A 16,467-nucleotide genomic window follows, 5' to 3' on the forward strand; every position below is an offset into this window, starting at 1 on the left:
TATGGACATGCCAAAATGCTTGGTGAAGGAATGGGCTTAAAATAAGCCCAATTCAACTTTTTTTTAAAAACAATAAGCCCAACTCAATTTTTATTTTCGTTTATTTTATTTCTTGCATAGATGGTGATTGGGGACCGATGGGTTGTAATGTGCTCGATACGATACGATGAGCTCTAGTCATCGTAAGTGTAATGTCTTGACTCTTGATTCTAGATCTAGTGGTCTAAATTGATTTGGTCATCTGATGTCTACATAAAAAAAATATTAACATTGGGCCGTTAGATCAAAGCATGGATACATTTCTTTGATATATGCTAACGCTTCATAAACTGCATATGAATTATTTACCTCCATCTCAACTATATAAATTTCATTTTTTTCAAGTTTGTCGCAAATATATAGTCCACTTTTTACATTTACTTGTTTTTTTCTTTATTTTACTAATACATCACTATTAATTAGGTCGTGGAAAACATAAAACCTTTTTTTAATGCATTAAATACAGATAAAATGATAAGTTTGTATGTAAATTTGTTTTCCCAATTATTCTCTCAAAATGTGTGAAAAACAAAAAAGACTATATATTTGGAAGAAAGAGAATATAATAAATCAGATATAATTAAATACTAGTTATTTTTACATTTGAATTGAAGTTTGAACTTTTTGAAAATGAATTAAATAGAACAAGACATGAAATTTGAATTCGATTTATTCGTACTTAATTGTGCTCAATCAATCAATCAAATGTTGGAATTTCTGTTTGAGATTGTTAAATTGTTCGTTTGAATTTGAATATATTTATAAAAATTAACTAATATCTTAAAACTATCTGAAGAAATAATTAACCTTGTGCCCCATTTTTCTTTTGGAGTTTTGTGCCCTTTTTCTAATGTTATTTCTATGGTTACATGTAATTCGGTATTAATTAATATCAACTTTAAAATTATTATTTTCCTAAATTAAGTAAATACTCTTAGATTTATCATCTTTTACACATAACGCCAAGTGTACGTCAAAATTACATGCAAGAACGTACACTAGAATCCATGCATGCAATTCCATAATATATATATAATAATACAACAAGTCCATACTTCAAAGTACCTTCTAATAAAGGAACTGGAAATATGAGAAAATGATTGTTATTTGGCATATTAATTAAGTTGGATCCGAGCCTGCGTCCGGACCACTAATTCTTAGGAACCCACACAACATGATCCGAAGGAAGAAAATGGCAAACCGGAACAGACCCTGGATTCACCTTCAGCACCTGAAAAGCCAAGTGTTTTGGGTTCCACGCCGTTGTGTCCATGTGGCACACCGCCACTGCCTCCTTCTTCAACCCATCAGCCGTCACCATCGATACCTCGTAAGCTACTGTGGTTTCTGTCTTGTGGCAATAGAAAACTGCGTACGCATAAGCCTGTTTGTGGCAAGCCACCACCGCCTTTCCCGGCCTCGACATTTTCTTGACCCCCACAATACTGTACTCTTTCAGTTTATCTCCATTTTCTGCGTTTGTAGATATTGCCTCCACGCGTTCTCCAATCTTTGAGGTGCTGAAATCGATCATGGACTCCAAAGAGGTTGCACAAAACTTCTCTTCTCCTTTAATGGTTGTTTCATCCTCACATTCTTGGATCGTTTTCTTCATAATCTCAGCTTCTTTTGAGTTTGGGTTCACCGATAACTCACTGAATATCTCTGGCAACTTGTCAGACGAGAAGGGTATTGAGTCAGCAACTTTGCGAGGCAAAACTGTGGCGCCATTCTCAGTTTTGTAGAAATTCAGGTTCATTTTTTTTCCCGGAGTCAAGTCTTTTTGTAAGAAGAAAAGGGCTACGTTGGGGTCATCGTGTAGCTGAGTTTCAGTGGCGGCATACAGGTAAACAAATGGGTTTACACCTGGACTGACACCGACATAAACGGGTTTACCCGTCTTGGTGCGTGTTCCGACGGTTACGCCTCCTTTGCCCACACCTACGTATGTGCTGTGGCCGGGTTTGCCAGTATGGACCCCGACACCGCCGTGGCCGACGTTCACAGCAGTGCTCTTATCTTCCCCCCATTCTGAGGACGAAATAAAGAAAATGTATTAATACGAGTTCGTCTTTCTGTTTTTTTGAAAATATATGTATATTTTTTATGGATTATAATTACATATCACGTGATAGAATATATGTACAATGACCTACGGATACGTAACATTAAAATGTGATATACATTGTATTAAAATATACTATAATAACATTATTTTATATAATATTTCTTCTATTTTCCCCATAAATGAGGATAGAGCTTGTTGTCTGAATCCCTAAAACAAAGTCACGGATTATGTAAAATAATTAGAACGTAGGATACTCATGGGTTATCTGGAAAAATCCATCTTTCCCTTTTACACGTAACTATATATATAAAAACGTATATCATTTTTTATATATCGCAAATTCATTTACTGTACACATTTTTATAAACAACGACATGACATTCACTTATAAGAAATAATAAAATATAAAAAATTTGTATATTCTATGAATGTCTCATAATCAATGCTCACATATATATTGGCAGCATATCGAAATTGATCCAACAATTATCTCTTAGTATATACAAAATATTTTTTTAAAAATGAAATAATAAAGGTCGAAATGTCAAAGTTTGACCAGACGTCAAAGTTGATTGGTTCTAGCCTTCAACGGAGGAATTTGGGCCACGAGCCCACTGATAAAATTTATTGTGTTTTTGTCAGATTGGGCTCCAAATACTGTCGGTAAAATTCATGGCCAAAACTGTTTTAACAAATAAGATATATATATTAATAAGATCTGTTTCATACTTAAAATAAAAATATTTTAATTAATAAAAGATGGACTAACAAAGTATATATATAAATACTATAAAACTCAAGTGAAAATTAAATAAACATGTATACTAGGTACCAAACCATACCTATACGTATACTCAAATGTGCATGTTGATCATGGCTATAAGAAGCAGCCATTAATTCTCACTTAATTAATTCTTTTTTTCCCGGGTATATAAATTATATATTCACACAATAATGTGGGAAATTATTGCTCAAATTTGAAATTATTAATGGAGTTTTCTTTAACTGAAGTAATATTCATACCCGCGGGATAGAGGAGATCTTTGACAGCCTTAGGCATAGGAGAATTTGGAAGCACGGAATTCCAGTAAATCTCTGAAGGCAAAGCTGCGTGGCTTCCTATTAATGCCACCTAATTAATCAAAACCCAGAAAATATATATTAAATATTAATAATTTAAATATTCGATATTATATATGTATATATAAAAAAAAAAAAAGAATGGCTGAATGTGGTTGATTCATTTATACTAGTGTTCACTTACAGAAAGAAATGCTAAAATGAAGTAGAAGTTGAAATTCATGACTGAAATTCAAGTTTGGTGCTGAAAACTATGATGGGAAGTGATCAATGTAGTTGAACTATTTATAGCTGAAGTGGGCTTATATTGACCACTTGATCGATCATTAATTACCAAAAAAATGTATTTAAAAAAAAATATCTATATTTAACTTTTATCGTTTTATCAAAACTATAGTGGGTTAAAACGGAGATAACTCAAATCTTTTAAATCATGCAACAGTTCAATAATCATGTTTTGGTTACTCTAATCAGTATGAAAAATTACTGCATCCAAAAATACATAATATCATTTATGAATGACATATAGTTTAATGTTTAGAATAATTCTTCAAATTTTTTGAAGAAGAAAGTTAAACCGGGTTTGATAAATTGTTTTTGAATCTAATTATAAAAAATTGCCTGTACAACAGTGATCAGTACTGAGTGAAAAAGGAACACATCGCCAACTAATTAAACTTATTGATACTTTAATGGGTGCAATGCCTCAACCGTATTTGGTTCGCCATAATTGAAGGCAAATTAGATTTATTTTAGGTATTTAAAAATTATGTATAATTTCGGACAAAATCAATTAGTGGTTGTTGTCTAGTTTATGATGTGAAGTATTCAAGCAATTATGATTGTTGGGGAAACGTGGCAAGAAAGTAGATCAACCCTAAACAAACAACTACTGTATTTAATTTATTTGGGTATAATTTTAAGGATATACTAATAAAAAAATATATAGTGAAAGTAGAGGAAGATGAGAGGATTTACAAAAATACGACAATCTGTCGTATATTTTGTGTATTTGATACTCACGGTCTCTTGACACCAAAACTTGAGATGTGTGTGTAAATAACTCAAACCTAATACTTTTAGTTAGTATATGAAAACTTGTAGTTATAATGTATATTTGGAGATAGATTTTCAACTAGTCTAATTTTAACCTCATTTAAAAAAAACCACCAAAATTATTTCACAAAAACTCCTTACGAACATAATTTTGTGAAACAAATCTTCTACCTAATCCGACTCATTAAAAATATTACTTTTCACTTCAGATATGAATCGAGTTATTTGATGGCTCCTTAAAAAATATATATGCTTTTTTGGTCAGGCTGATCAGAATATAAATAATTAATTGATAAATTTCCACTTTGATTCGATTGCTATTTTTTACAAAATTCCGAATCAATTTTAAAGATATAAAGCAAACAAAAAATAAAAACCCACAAAATGGCAATTAAATCTAAGTTGAAATTCTGTGGTCAGGTGGTTGGGGGGTAACTGGACCAAATCAATTCTCAGTATTTTTTTTTTATGTTTCACTTTGGATCGTATTTTGTCGACCGGATCGGTTTAGAGTGAATTTTCGAATTTCCACTTATATAGTATAAATAAATAAATAAATAGTTTATTGGGTTTATTCTACAATCTTAATATATATTAGTTGTCCCACATCGGTTGGATAAAAATACCTAGAAGTTGTATATATGGGCTTGGACAATCCTCTCCCTTTGAGCTAGCTTTTGGAGTTGAGTTAGATCCAAGTTCCAATCTTAACCATATATAATTGTATATGTTGCTGATCCATCGTGTTCGTCTTTTTACTTACCAGTGAGATGTCGAGATTATCACCTAATGAAAATGGATCAAGTATAATCTTGTAGGTTACAATAGCCCAATATAATCTAAACGGCCGCGAAGAAAAAAAAAAGGGTCCACATTTTTTTCAATAGCTTAAGTTAGTGTGACAATACAGGAGAGGACATACTATACAGGACTGGCTGTACAAACAACATCGACATGTGATTTATTTTGGCATCCTTTGAAGTTAAAAGATGAGATAATGATATTAAGATAAATAATCAAATATAATAAAGAAATAAATAATGATAGATAATATAGTATTTGATTTGTTTGATAAATAATAGTTAATTTGATTTGATTGATTAAATTTGAGATAAAATGACAAATTACCATTTTATCATTTTAATAATTAATAAAATATTGATAATATTATCTATGAAGTGTAATATTGTAATTTAAATTCAATAATTTTCTTGATGTAAGATAAAAATAAGTGGATGGAAAAATAATATAACAAAATAAACATGATAAATTATAATAATGAGTATGTCTAATGTGAGACCGTCTCACGGATCTTAATATGTGAGATGAGTAAACTCTACCCATATTCACAATAAAAAGTAATACTATTAGCATAAAATGTAATATTTTTTCATGGATAACCCAAATAAGAGATTCGTCTCACAAATACGACCCGTGAGACCGTCTCACACAAGTTTTTGTCATAATTATAAATTATCAAGGAATTAATTATGTATAACTTCAAACTGTGTTTCATGTATAATTTATCTAAAATACATTTAAAAAAAAACTCTCCATCGACTTGTATTAGATATAATTATTTGTAAATATAATTAGTTAATTTAGTTCATTATTAGTTAGTCATTGAATCCAATTACATCTCTTTTTTTTTATTACACTTGAAAAGAAAAAATATAATCTTTTATGTAACTTTGAGTGTACATGTGACTGACATGACTCAAAATAAAAATGGTTCCCCTCCTTGATATAGAATTAAAAGCAAAAAGTTGGGCAACTCTTTCGCAAATTTGGAAACTCTTCTTTCCAAAATGCTCCTAAGCGGCGCACTATTACTTTCACTTTCATTTATCAAAAGCCTACAACTCTAATCTTATATATATAGTAAATTTATTTAAAATATAACTACAATAGTCAATAGAGTAATATATATATTTTTTTTATTAATTTTGTGTTTTCTTAATGAAAATAGCATAATTGTGGGGAAGTGGTATTTTATGGAAGAAAATTTCGATATGTCTTAAATACTAGATTTTTATGGGTTTTTTTTTACTTAAAAATATGATATGAAGCTAGGTATAACATGAATCATAGTGGTTATAGACTTATGGTAAGTTGTTACCTACAGTAATAATTCCGAGCACACCTCTTTTCATTAAAATTCCTCAAATCCTCAGTTTTTCCATCTGTGAAGCCTGACTGACCTCTCTTTTTAATTTATAGTGTTATTTCGTTGGAGCACTGACGTGATATCAGAAAAATACTGATTTGACAACGAAAAATTGTTTATGTATCATGCAAGATGTCAACATTTGGACGAAATAAAAGTAAAAATAAAAAAAAAACAAAATTACTGGACTAATACTGTACTTTGGCAGATAAGATGACAAAAACAGAAACTGAATGACTTAAAAGAACTAAATTAGTCATTTTCCCACTTGTTTATTTAGATGTGAACTGAAAGCATAGTGATCAATTTAATCGTTGGCAAATTTAATATTGCAACAAATTTTGGATTTAGTTAGAGCATTAGACTCAGTCAAGTTTTTAGGATTCGAATAAATGGGTCGAATCGAGGTCAATTACTCACATTCAAACTCGGATTTTTTCCAAAATACATTCAAACTGGACTTATTATCATAATTTATTTTTACATTGTACATTTATTTTCTTTTATTTTAGTATATTTGTAAATTACATATTTTATTTTATAAGTAAAACTAAATCCTATTTAGTCTCTGTATTATCATCATCTCTCAAATCCGACTACAACTTAACGTGTCTTATGCCAGAAATATAGAGTTTGTCAAACTCGAGCTCAAATAACTCGTTATTTATTCAAGTTAATATCGATCTTTAATATTTATTATTCAATCGAATTCGACCTTAAGTTCGAGTATAATTTATTTAATTGAAATGCAATTGATATCACATAAATTGGACTCAAACTCCATCACGCACCCTTAACCTAAAATATATTATATTTTGAATACCTAAAATATATTATATCATAACCTTAAGGTGAGAAAATAAATTAAATTTGCCCTCATAAATATTTATTTATTTTTGTTGTCTTTCTTGTTTATCCATCATCACTATCAACACCAAAAAGCTCCGCCACCTTTACGGCGGTGTGGAGGATACTCATTCGGGCGGCGGGAGGGGTTTGATTATTTTATAAAATAAAAGGTCGGGGGTTATTAATTTATAATTAAAATTTGCTAGTACATGGTATCTTCCTAAGTTTGCAATTTTAAGATAATTGTAAACAATCTCGGGACGAGCCATTTGTTGGAAAAAAGAGGAGCCCAATACTATTCTCAATTATTTTATTATTTTGTTGCTATTTCTTAACTAGCAATATGTTACGCTAACAATTGAGTTGAGTGGCCACTAGTATGAAATCATTACAATTTTGATATTGTAAATTGTATATTTTTTTATTTTGATCATGTTATTGATTAATTTAAACTCTTATTCGACTAATTTGAAATTATTAATGTTAGTCTTTTTTTAGTTGAGTGCTAACGTGATATCGAAAAATGATGACATGCAGACGAGCACTGCTAATGCAACCAACAATCACACGTCAACATAATGGTGAAAACATAGTAAAATTGAGGGAAAAGCGTAAGTTAATGGGATTTAAATAATGAATTGATCAATGACACGACTTAAAACGAAAAATGTGTAAATTACACTATCAAATTTAATTTCTTTCGGTACTAATCATGCGAGAAAAATAATTATAGCTCTACATATCACAAAAGAAAATTTGAGAAGAAATCAAACAAAAAAAATATTCTAATTATAAGATTAGCACATAAAAAAACATGGCAGATAAAATAATATCATCATGTCATTAGAATCATTAGTAAAAGATTAGTTGTACACTTAAATTATTCTAACACTGTACAAAATTTATGAAATAATTAATACTGTAATAAAATTTGGCACATGATATATCTTTTATATAATTTATTTTTGGAGATTGCGCAAACACGATGAGTTGATTTCGACTTTTTGGAAAGGCAAAGTGATCAAATGATTTAAATTATTACTTTTCTACATTGTGAATCGATTAACTTATTAGTATACTGATAATCTGATATTAATTACTTTAAAGGAAGATTAATGTGTGTACAGCAATAAAAGTGCTTTAATTAATCACGAGATACTTAATCCCTAATCACGCCTTATCACTCATCTAAGAGCCAAGAACCATAATTAAGTTTTAAAATTTTCATTAAAAATATAGGGAATATCAAAGTTTGAGGTATCAAAAAATGTAAATATCACTGAGGTGGTGTCCTGATATGCGTGTGTGATAGAATTTTGATATGCTGCACATATATTGTGAGCACCTGTGTCGACCACTGTTGATGTAAAATCCACATATTGAATATTATAAAAATATATCAAAATTATATATCTATCAGATGAATATATATGCACATACATACATATACAATCATTAAATTACATGATACAATAACTGTTGAATTTTCCTCATCGTTAGTATTATAAGAATTTATATCAATTTTTTACATGTATTTATTTTAAAAAATAATATTCCCTCCATCCCAATTATATGTGATTCATTTCTTTGATCGGTTATCCCAAATATATTATCTAGTTTATATATTTAGTACAACTTTTTCTTATTTATTTTTATTACTATTATACCTCTGTTGACTAGTCTTGAAAAACTTGTAAATATTTTTTGAATAAATTAAATAATATTAATAAAAAAATTTGTAAATTTTGTTTTTTCAATATTTTTTTGATATTTGCTAAAAAAAATAAGTTTATATATTTGAAACGGATATCCATGATTTCATCTCAATTAATATAATTTCTTGGAACTTGTAATAATCTTCCGAGGTTTATATAAACCGGGAGGTAATGGTGAATATACAAATCCTTAGTGGAAGGAGAAAGACAGTAAAAGGTGAGTTGATACGGGCCCAGCCCAATATAAAGAGGACAGTCCAACCCATTGCCAAAAACACCTGGCCCTCTCAACCAAAGCACTAAATATTAACTCATTCAAAAAAAAAAGGGCTAAAATATTAATTTGTTTTTTTAGTGGTTAATTATATCAAATATTTTTGCCTAATATATGACTTCATATAGTGACATTTCTTGAATATAGTAAATTATACATGAATGGTTATATAATACCATATAAAGATGGATTTAAAAATTGCGTAGTTTAATACGAAAAGTTCAGTTTATTTATCTCTCAGATATGTTACATATAAATTATTCGACTGTCGATCCATCGCCGTCGTATCGAAAGAACCTTTTCATCTGGAATATTTAAGTCAAGTTTAGTTAATGATCACAACTGCTTAAATTAACTTCTCACATTAAACATTAATGCATAGGGTTTTCCACCTTAGGGGATCATTTTACTCTTCTCTTCGCTAAATGTAAATTATTGAATACTAAAAGTGTGTTTGGATGCTTAAAATTTGGATTTGGATTTGAACGTAGAATTAGATTTGGAATTGGATTTGAAAATCTATGGAATTAGAATTCCATCTCGTGTTTGTTTGAAATTTAAAAATTATATTTAGAATTCATTTCTTGTTTGAAAAAAAAATTGAATTTGGAAATTTAAAATTTTAAAAAAAATAACTTTAATTATCTTTTACGTAAATCAATATTTAAAACAAATTATCCACATTATTAAAAAATTGAAAATTTAAAATTAATTTTATCATTATTTTTCTCTATATAATTTCAATTATATATTTGTGTTAAACTACATAAACTCATATAATTAATTAACTACTCTTAATGAACCCAAAATGAAATGATTAAAATAAATTAGTCAAACCTTTCAAAAAAAAATAATAATCAAACATAACATCTAAATATTCAAATTTAAATTATACGAAATAAATTATTTCAAAATTAAATATTCAACAATAACTTAATTTTATAAATCAAAAATAAATTGTTATTGAATAAAGAGATATACAATATTCATGACAACTATATATATAGATCTCAAGAATAAAATATGCAAAATAAAAAATAAATAAATTTGTCATTTAATCCAACTATAACATATAAGGGGGTGTTTGGTAGGGTTGATAATATGGGTTTATTTTTTTTAATTCACCTTATCCCTCATTTGGTACGCGTGATTATTTAACCAAGTCAATCCCTCCTATGAATGATTAGGTTATATTAGATAGGTTAAGATAATATCTCCTCACCCCCTATGATTATTTATCCTACTTTTAATCCTTCCTACTTTTCCAATTTTACCTTTCTCCTAAATTCAAACTCACCACCACTTCCTTCCACCGACCGTCCACGGGCAACATCCGCCAAAGGCCGACCACCGCCGCCGGCAACCGCTGGCCGCCGCCGACCATCTCAGCCGACCGCCGCCGCCGTCGTCGCTTCCGGCCAGCCACTGACAACCTCCGCCGACCACCGCTGCCGTCTCCGGCCGACCGCCGTCTCCGCCGGACCGCCGCCGCCGGAGTGGAAGAAGAAAAACAAAAAAAGAAAGGGCAATTTTGTCATTTCATCAAAATATTCAAAATTATCTCACACTTAAAAATCATACCAAACATAATACAATTTTACATTATATATTATATTTCTATCATAATCATTTCTTTTATCATTTACATACTAATCATTAGTTTATTTTATCCTCCAAACCAAACGCAGCCTAAAGATATTGGTAGGATAATATTTAAAATTTTTTGTTATGGATATTTTTTTTAGGTTTATTCAAATCCAAATCTCATCAAATCCGATCAGTTTTGAGAATATTTGTTTATACATAATGAAATCCAGTCAAATCCCTTAAAATCCAATTGTATTTTTAAAATTAAATTAAAAAATAATTTTTTAGTTCACTAACTTGTTAAATTTTAATCCATAAAATTTTTAAAATTTTATTTTGAAAGACTAATTTTTTTTTTTTTTGACAATAACGGACTTAGTATTAGACAAGTCAATTTCTAATAATGTGTATATATATGTACCTCCGCAAGAGTTACAACTTGTTGTTTACTGCTGAACCTCTGGGTTCTCTCTTCTCTATTTCTCACATACACCTTCATCCCTTGAAAAACTCATTAATTTTCACGTCACTCTCGAGCTCATCTTTGAACAGGCTTTAAATGCGTAATATTATGGAATGAGTGATTGAATGCTGATGAGCCCCATAGCCTCCGCTCCCACCTCCTATTTTGTCTCAGACTGAAAATAATTAATCCGATCTTACAAGTGGATAAGAATTTCTTGTAATCAGATCTCCACTTCTTCAGGATTTCTACTCATACTTAATCATGTTGGCGGATTAAAGAGAATTAAGGCGGATATATTAGACTTATCCCTATGATTCATCGACTATTCTCCGCATCAACTGCACCCTTTTTCAACCCCTCTCACTCCGAATGTCACTCTTCTCTATCCACAGAATCTTTGAACAAGTAGCTGCAGTGAAGTTTACACAGTTGGATAGCGCAGTTATTTCTGTTCATTTTTTTCTGGATTATTTTTTTAACCGCGTGATTGTTCTTGATTCCTGAATCTTGATTGTTGATCATAATAAATCACCGAGATAAGCTAGTTCTGGTTCGTTATTAGTTATCATGGATGATTTCTTAAGGGAAATAGAGGGAAAAACGGCTAATGATCCTTGTAGAAATAGAGATTTCGGAAGCACGAGATGGGTTCCAGGACCTGTGATCGTCGGTGCCGGGCCTTCCGGCCTGGCTGCAGCTGCTTGCTTGAAAGAAAAAGGCGTTCCATCTCTAGTTCTTGAGAGATCCAACTGCATAGCTTCCTTGTGGCAACTTAAAACCTATGATCGCCTGAAACTCCATTTACCGAAGCAATTTTGCGAGCTTCCTCTCATGTCTTTCCCGCAAGATTTCCCAACCTACCCTACTAAACAACAGTTCGTCCAGTACTTAGAAGCCTATGCAAAGAGGTTCGAAATCAGTCCTATTTTCAATCAGAGGGTGGTGAGTGCTGAGTTTGATCGGAATCTTGGGTTTTGGAAGGTGAAAACAGCGATGGCAGCAGAAGGGGCAGCAGAGGAGCAGGCGGAGTACGTGTCCCGGTGGCTGATAGTGGCGACGGGGGAGAATGCGGAGGCAGTGGTGCCGAAAATGGAAGGTACGGAGGTGTTTTGTGGAGATGTGGTGCACACGAGTAGGTACAAGAATGGAGGAGTTTATAAAGGGAAAAAAGTGCTTGTTGTTGGATGTGGGAACTCTGGAATGGAGGTGTGTTTGGATCTCTGCCATCATAATGCCAGCCCTTCACTTGTTGTGAGAGATACAGTAAGATTTTTTTTAATTAACTTGTGTGTGTGTGTGTGTGATTTCAATATTTGTCATTTGAATTTTTTCTGGCATTTTCTATGTTGTTTTTCATTTGAAAGATCTGGTTAGTTTGGAGAAAACAAGGCAAAACCCAAGATTCTTGAATATTTTTTCAGCATTAATTTGTTTTTTCTCATATGTATTGAGTAAATGAAGAACTGTTTATTTGCATGGAAAATTGACAGTATGATAATAGTGGAGTTTATGGCTGTATTGTGCGAGTGGGAGAAACTTTATTCTCAAGTTATAATGCTAACAGTCTCAAATATTTTTCTTCCTCTACACACTTCTTTTTAACTTTTCCCCCTTAATAAATAGAAAAGGAAAGTGAAACCCTAATTCGTAAAATCTTGCGAATTTCATTTTTCATTTTGATATTTATGATTAATTATATTGAGTAAACGCATTAATCACATTTATAATCCGCCCATGACTCCTCTTTTAGGTGCAGAAAGGAAACAACCTCCATGTTTTCGCTTTCTTGGGATTCTCAAATCTCTAGCATGCGCAACAATGTGTCAATGTTGGCTCGAATTTTAAATAATTTGTTCACATTATATATTACTCTCTCTTTTGGCTAGCTCAAATTAAGGGTTTTAATCAAGACGTTTAGAGAAACTATAATTTTCTTGTAAATTTTACAAGTAAATCTTTCTACATTAGTTCTTGATCATTTCTTTAATTTATGCTTTCCATAATTTATTTTTGTACATGCATTTATTTTTTTAGTTCAGAGTTCCTTATTTTGTTAATGACTTTGCATTGTGCTATCATTAGGTCCACGTTCTACCACAAGAGATGCTGGGAAGATCAACTTTCGGGTTGTCCATGTGGTTGCTAAAGTGGCTACCTATTCAACTTGTCGACCATTTTTTGTTGAATGTTTCATGGCTCATGTTCGGCAATACAAGCCGGTTAGGGTTGGACCGGCCTCAACTAGGCCCACTCGAGCTAAAGAACCTAACAGGAAAGACACCGGTGTTAGACGTTGGAACCCTTGATAAGATTAAAACTGGAGACATCAAGGTACAACTCCCTTAATGAATCATTGATTTGCTTTGCATTCGTTAAGTGCGTGGCAATTTTTTGTCCAACCAAAATCACCTTTTTTGTCCAAACAATTACAAAGAAAAAGGGTTTCTATATATGGTTGAGATCTGATATGCACCGGAGATTCCATACATTACTTGATTAGTTTTACCATCTTTGGTTCGGTATTTTCGATATAAAGATCTTGTGCTGATTTTTTCTTTAATGTATAGGTATTTCCCAGCATTCGGAGACTTGGACATCGATCTGTCGAATTTGTGAATGGAAAAAGAGAGAGTTTTGATGCAATAATCCTAGCGACTGGTTACAAAAGCAACGTACCATCTTGGCTAAAGGTACTGTGAACTAATTTATCATGTAATCTATCGCTTTTGTAATTAGTACCGTGTACTCTAAAAACTAATCTATTCATCATTTGGACAGGAAAATGAAATGTTTTCAGACAAAGATGGCCTCCCAAAAAGGTCATTTCCCAATGGATGGAAAGGCGAATGTGGGCTATACGCCGTGGGGTTCACAAAACGCGGCCTTCTCGGGGCATCCATGGATGCCAGGAACATCGCAGATGACATTGCAAGTTGTTGGAAGGAAGAAGCAAAGCATCTCTCCCGGCCATTTCATGGCCATATTTAATGCAAAAGAGTAATTTTTGCTGATATCGTACTAGTTACTATTATAGATTCACGTCTGATTAATGGAGAAATTTTGGGTTGGCACCAGAAGTATATTCAACATCTGGATATGGAGGGAAATCGAAACACGGATCGAAGAAGGAAGGATTGAAAATTTTTACCAGTGATCTCCATTGATTATGCCCAAAAAAAAAAAAGGAGGGTTTTACAGTGTACAAGGCTCTTTTAGGCTTGTAGTGTATAGATGTTGTACATTATCGATTATCCCTAATTATTAGGTACTTGACTTTTAGTTTGTAGGGTTAATTCTTGGCACATGTATGTATTGGCAGTTGGTGTGTTTAATTTGCTCCATGTTTCATTAGTGAAGAAATCTATATATATATAATTTTGGTACCAAACTTTCCCCATCTTGTTTTTATTATTCTTACATTATAAACACACACACACACAGACACACAACAATTAAGCAATACACGCGTCAATATATATACACAGACAACGATTAAGCAATGCACACGTCAATATATAGATATATATATATATCGTTGTGAAAAGTNCAAAATGATATATGATGACTGCCTCATTTAGTGCAATTTTTATGGCTTCTGCCATTGAAATGATTACATTCTCCAGCACTAGATTTTGGACCACAAATATTAAATATAAACTGCGCATAATTGACTTTAATTAACGGAGAAAGGTTTTAAATGTCTATATTATCACTAAATTCTTCGTGTCAGTGGTTGCAGGCTTGCAATACCTGGGAAACGGATCCCCTGCCACAGCAGGGGGTCCGTGGGAGCAGCACAATCAATTCTTTTATATTTTTATCTAATTTTCTTCTAATTATTTGGCTCCCAATTTTTTGTTTTATTTTATTAATTTATTATTATTATTGTTTTACTTAGACAGTATGTGTTGGAAACCCATCATCGAACACGTATAATGTGGATCAAACTTGTTATTAATTTATTGTATTTAATATGTAATAAAAAAGTAATTTTTTTGGTCAAAGTCTTTGAAATCGAGATTGAAACAAGCCAAAAAACTTATCGATAAAATGAAAATTTGACGAGTTGTAGTTCAAATATTAAAATCAAAACTAAGATTGATATGAAATTTGATAGCCTAGATGAGGGTTGAAAGTTTTAGGTGGGATATTTTTTGGTTGAATATACTGAGAAAATTGGATACAACAAAAAAATTGATAGAAAAAAAATTGACAAGACAAAAAAAAGAGAAGAAAATAAAAAATTAAAATATTGAAAACCCAATTTTTTAAAAAATAATTAGAAAATAAAAAGGCCAAAAAAATTTATATACATAAAAAAAAATTGATTGTGACTCTCTCCCACAGCAAAGAAGAAAAAAAGATTAAAAAATAAATGAAATAAAAAGCCCGAAAATAAAAATATATATTAAAATATTTTTTAAAAAAAAACCAACAAAAAAATTTGATTTTGCGTGGAGTACGTTTTACTCCACAGCACCCATTGCTGTGGGGATCCCCACGGCAGGATACCTTCTTTAGTTATTATATATATATTTTTTACATGCTGACCTAAAATCTGACACATCATTTATCTATTTTCGATGACAGGACGATATTTTTCAATGTCATGTTTGTATTTTTAAGTGTTATATAAGTATTTTTAGTTGTCACATCAGTATGTGTACCAAACTAGTATAAAATTATAAATTAATGTATCAAAATCAAAATTTGAAAACTTGATAGATCAAAACAAAAAATCAGATAAGTTAATGAAAAAATATATATTTTCCCTAATCTTATTCCTCTGTAAAATTTTAGCGTATATAAAATTTGAAACTGGCATCATACATATCCTGATTTAATTACATGCATTCAAATTCATGGTCATAGTTTTTTGAGATAAAAATATCTAGTAATTTCATTAGTCACCAATCCATTCCCAAACCCCTACCATCTATCAAACCAATGATTGAAAAGAAAAATCTAATGTATTTAACACAATATATATATATATATATATATATATAAATTAATTAATATTTCTAATATGGTGTCTTTTTTGTTTTTTATGTGTAGAGGTCGAGTTGTCATTCCTTAACTAGAATGAAAATTGCTACGACGTTACCTTTCGGTTAAAGTCAAATTCTATTGAATGATAGCCATTCAATGTGCTTTCTTCAGATT

At 31.0% G+C, this 16,467-nt stretch overlaps 2 protein-coding genes across 2 annotated transcripts; one reads left to right on the plus strand and one right to left on the minus strand.

Annotated features, from left to right (window-relative positions):
* Positions 1–1,047: 1,047 nt before the first annotated feature.
* Positions 1,048–3,452, minus strand: LOC140979947 (BURP domain protein RD22-like). Its single transcript, XM_073445612.1, has 3 exons — positions 3,372–3,452; positions 3,131–3,239; positions 1,048–2,070 (listed from the first exon to the last, which is right to left on the minus strand). Exons 1-3 carry the CDS (start codon positions 3,408–3,410, stop codon positions 1,190–1,192), a joined length of 1,029 nt encoding a protein of 342 aa, XP_073301713.1. The 5' UTR covers positions 3,411–3,452; the 3' UTR covers positions 1,048–1,189.
* A 7,841-nt stretch (positions 3,453–11,293) lies between these two features.
* On the plus strand, positions 11,294–14,683 carry LOC140978725 (indole-3-pyruvate monooxygenase YUCCA6-like). The gene is made up of 4 exons (XM_073443938.1): positions 11,294–12,564; positions 13,384–13,632; positions 13,869–13,991; positions 14,080–14,683. Exons 1-4 carry the CDS (start codon positions 11,869–11,871, stop codon positions 14,287–14,289), a joined length of 1,278 nt encoding a protein of 425 aa, XP_073300039.1. The 5' UTR covers positions 11,294–11,868; the 3' UTR covers positions 14,290–14,683.
* Positions 14,684–16,467: the final 1,784 nt, after the last annotated feature.

This window comes from Primulina huaijiensis, chromosome 6, assembly GCF_012295235.1.
Source record: "Primulina huaijiensis isolate GDHJ02 chromosome 6, ASM1229523v2, whole genome shotgun sequence".
NCBI lineage: Eukaryota > Viridiplantae > Streptophyta > Magnoliopsida > Lamiales > Gesneriaceae > Primulina > Primulina huaijiensis.

What these genes read in the sequence shown, in the direction of transcription:
- LOC140979947 (XM_073445612.1), bottom strand. Translation starts at nt 3,410, where the DNA reads ATGAATTTCAACTTCTACTTCATTTTAGCATTTCTTTCT. An exon ending in TCATTTTAGCATTTCTTTCT is followed by an intron (nt 3,240 to 3,371) that starts GTAAGTGAACAC and finishes TTGATTAATTAG; the next exon opens with GTGGCATTAATAGGAAGCCA. An exon ending in AGATCTCCTCTATCCCGCGG is followed by an intron (nt 2,071 to 3,130) that starts GTATGAATATTA and finishes TTTCGTCCTCAG; the next exon opens with AATGGGGGGAAGATAAGAGC.
- LOC140978725 (XM_073443938.1), top strand. Translation starts at nt 11,869, where the DNA reads ATGGATGATTTCTTAAGGGAAATAGAGGGAAAAACGGCTAATGATCCT. An exon ending in TTAAAACTGGAGACATCAAG is followed by an intron (nt 13,633 to 13,868) that starts GTACAACTCCCT and finishes TTTAATGTATAG; the next exon opens with GTATTTCCCAGCATTCGGAG. An exon ending in ACGTACCATCTTGGCTAAAG is followed by an intron (nt 13,992 to 14,079) that starts GTACTGTGAACT and finishes TCATTTGGACAG; the next exon opens with GAAAATGAAATGTTTTCAGA.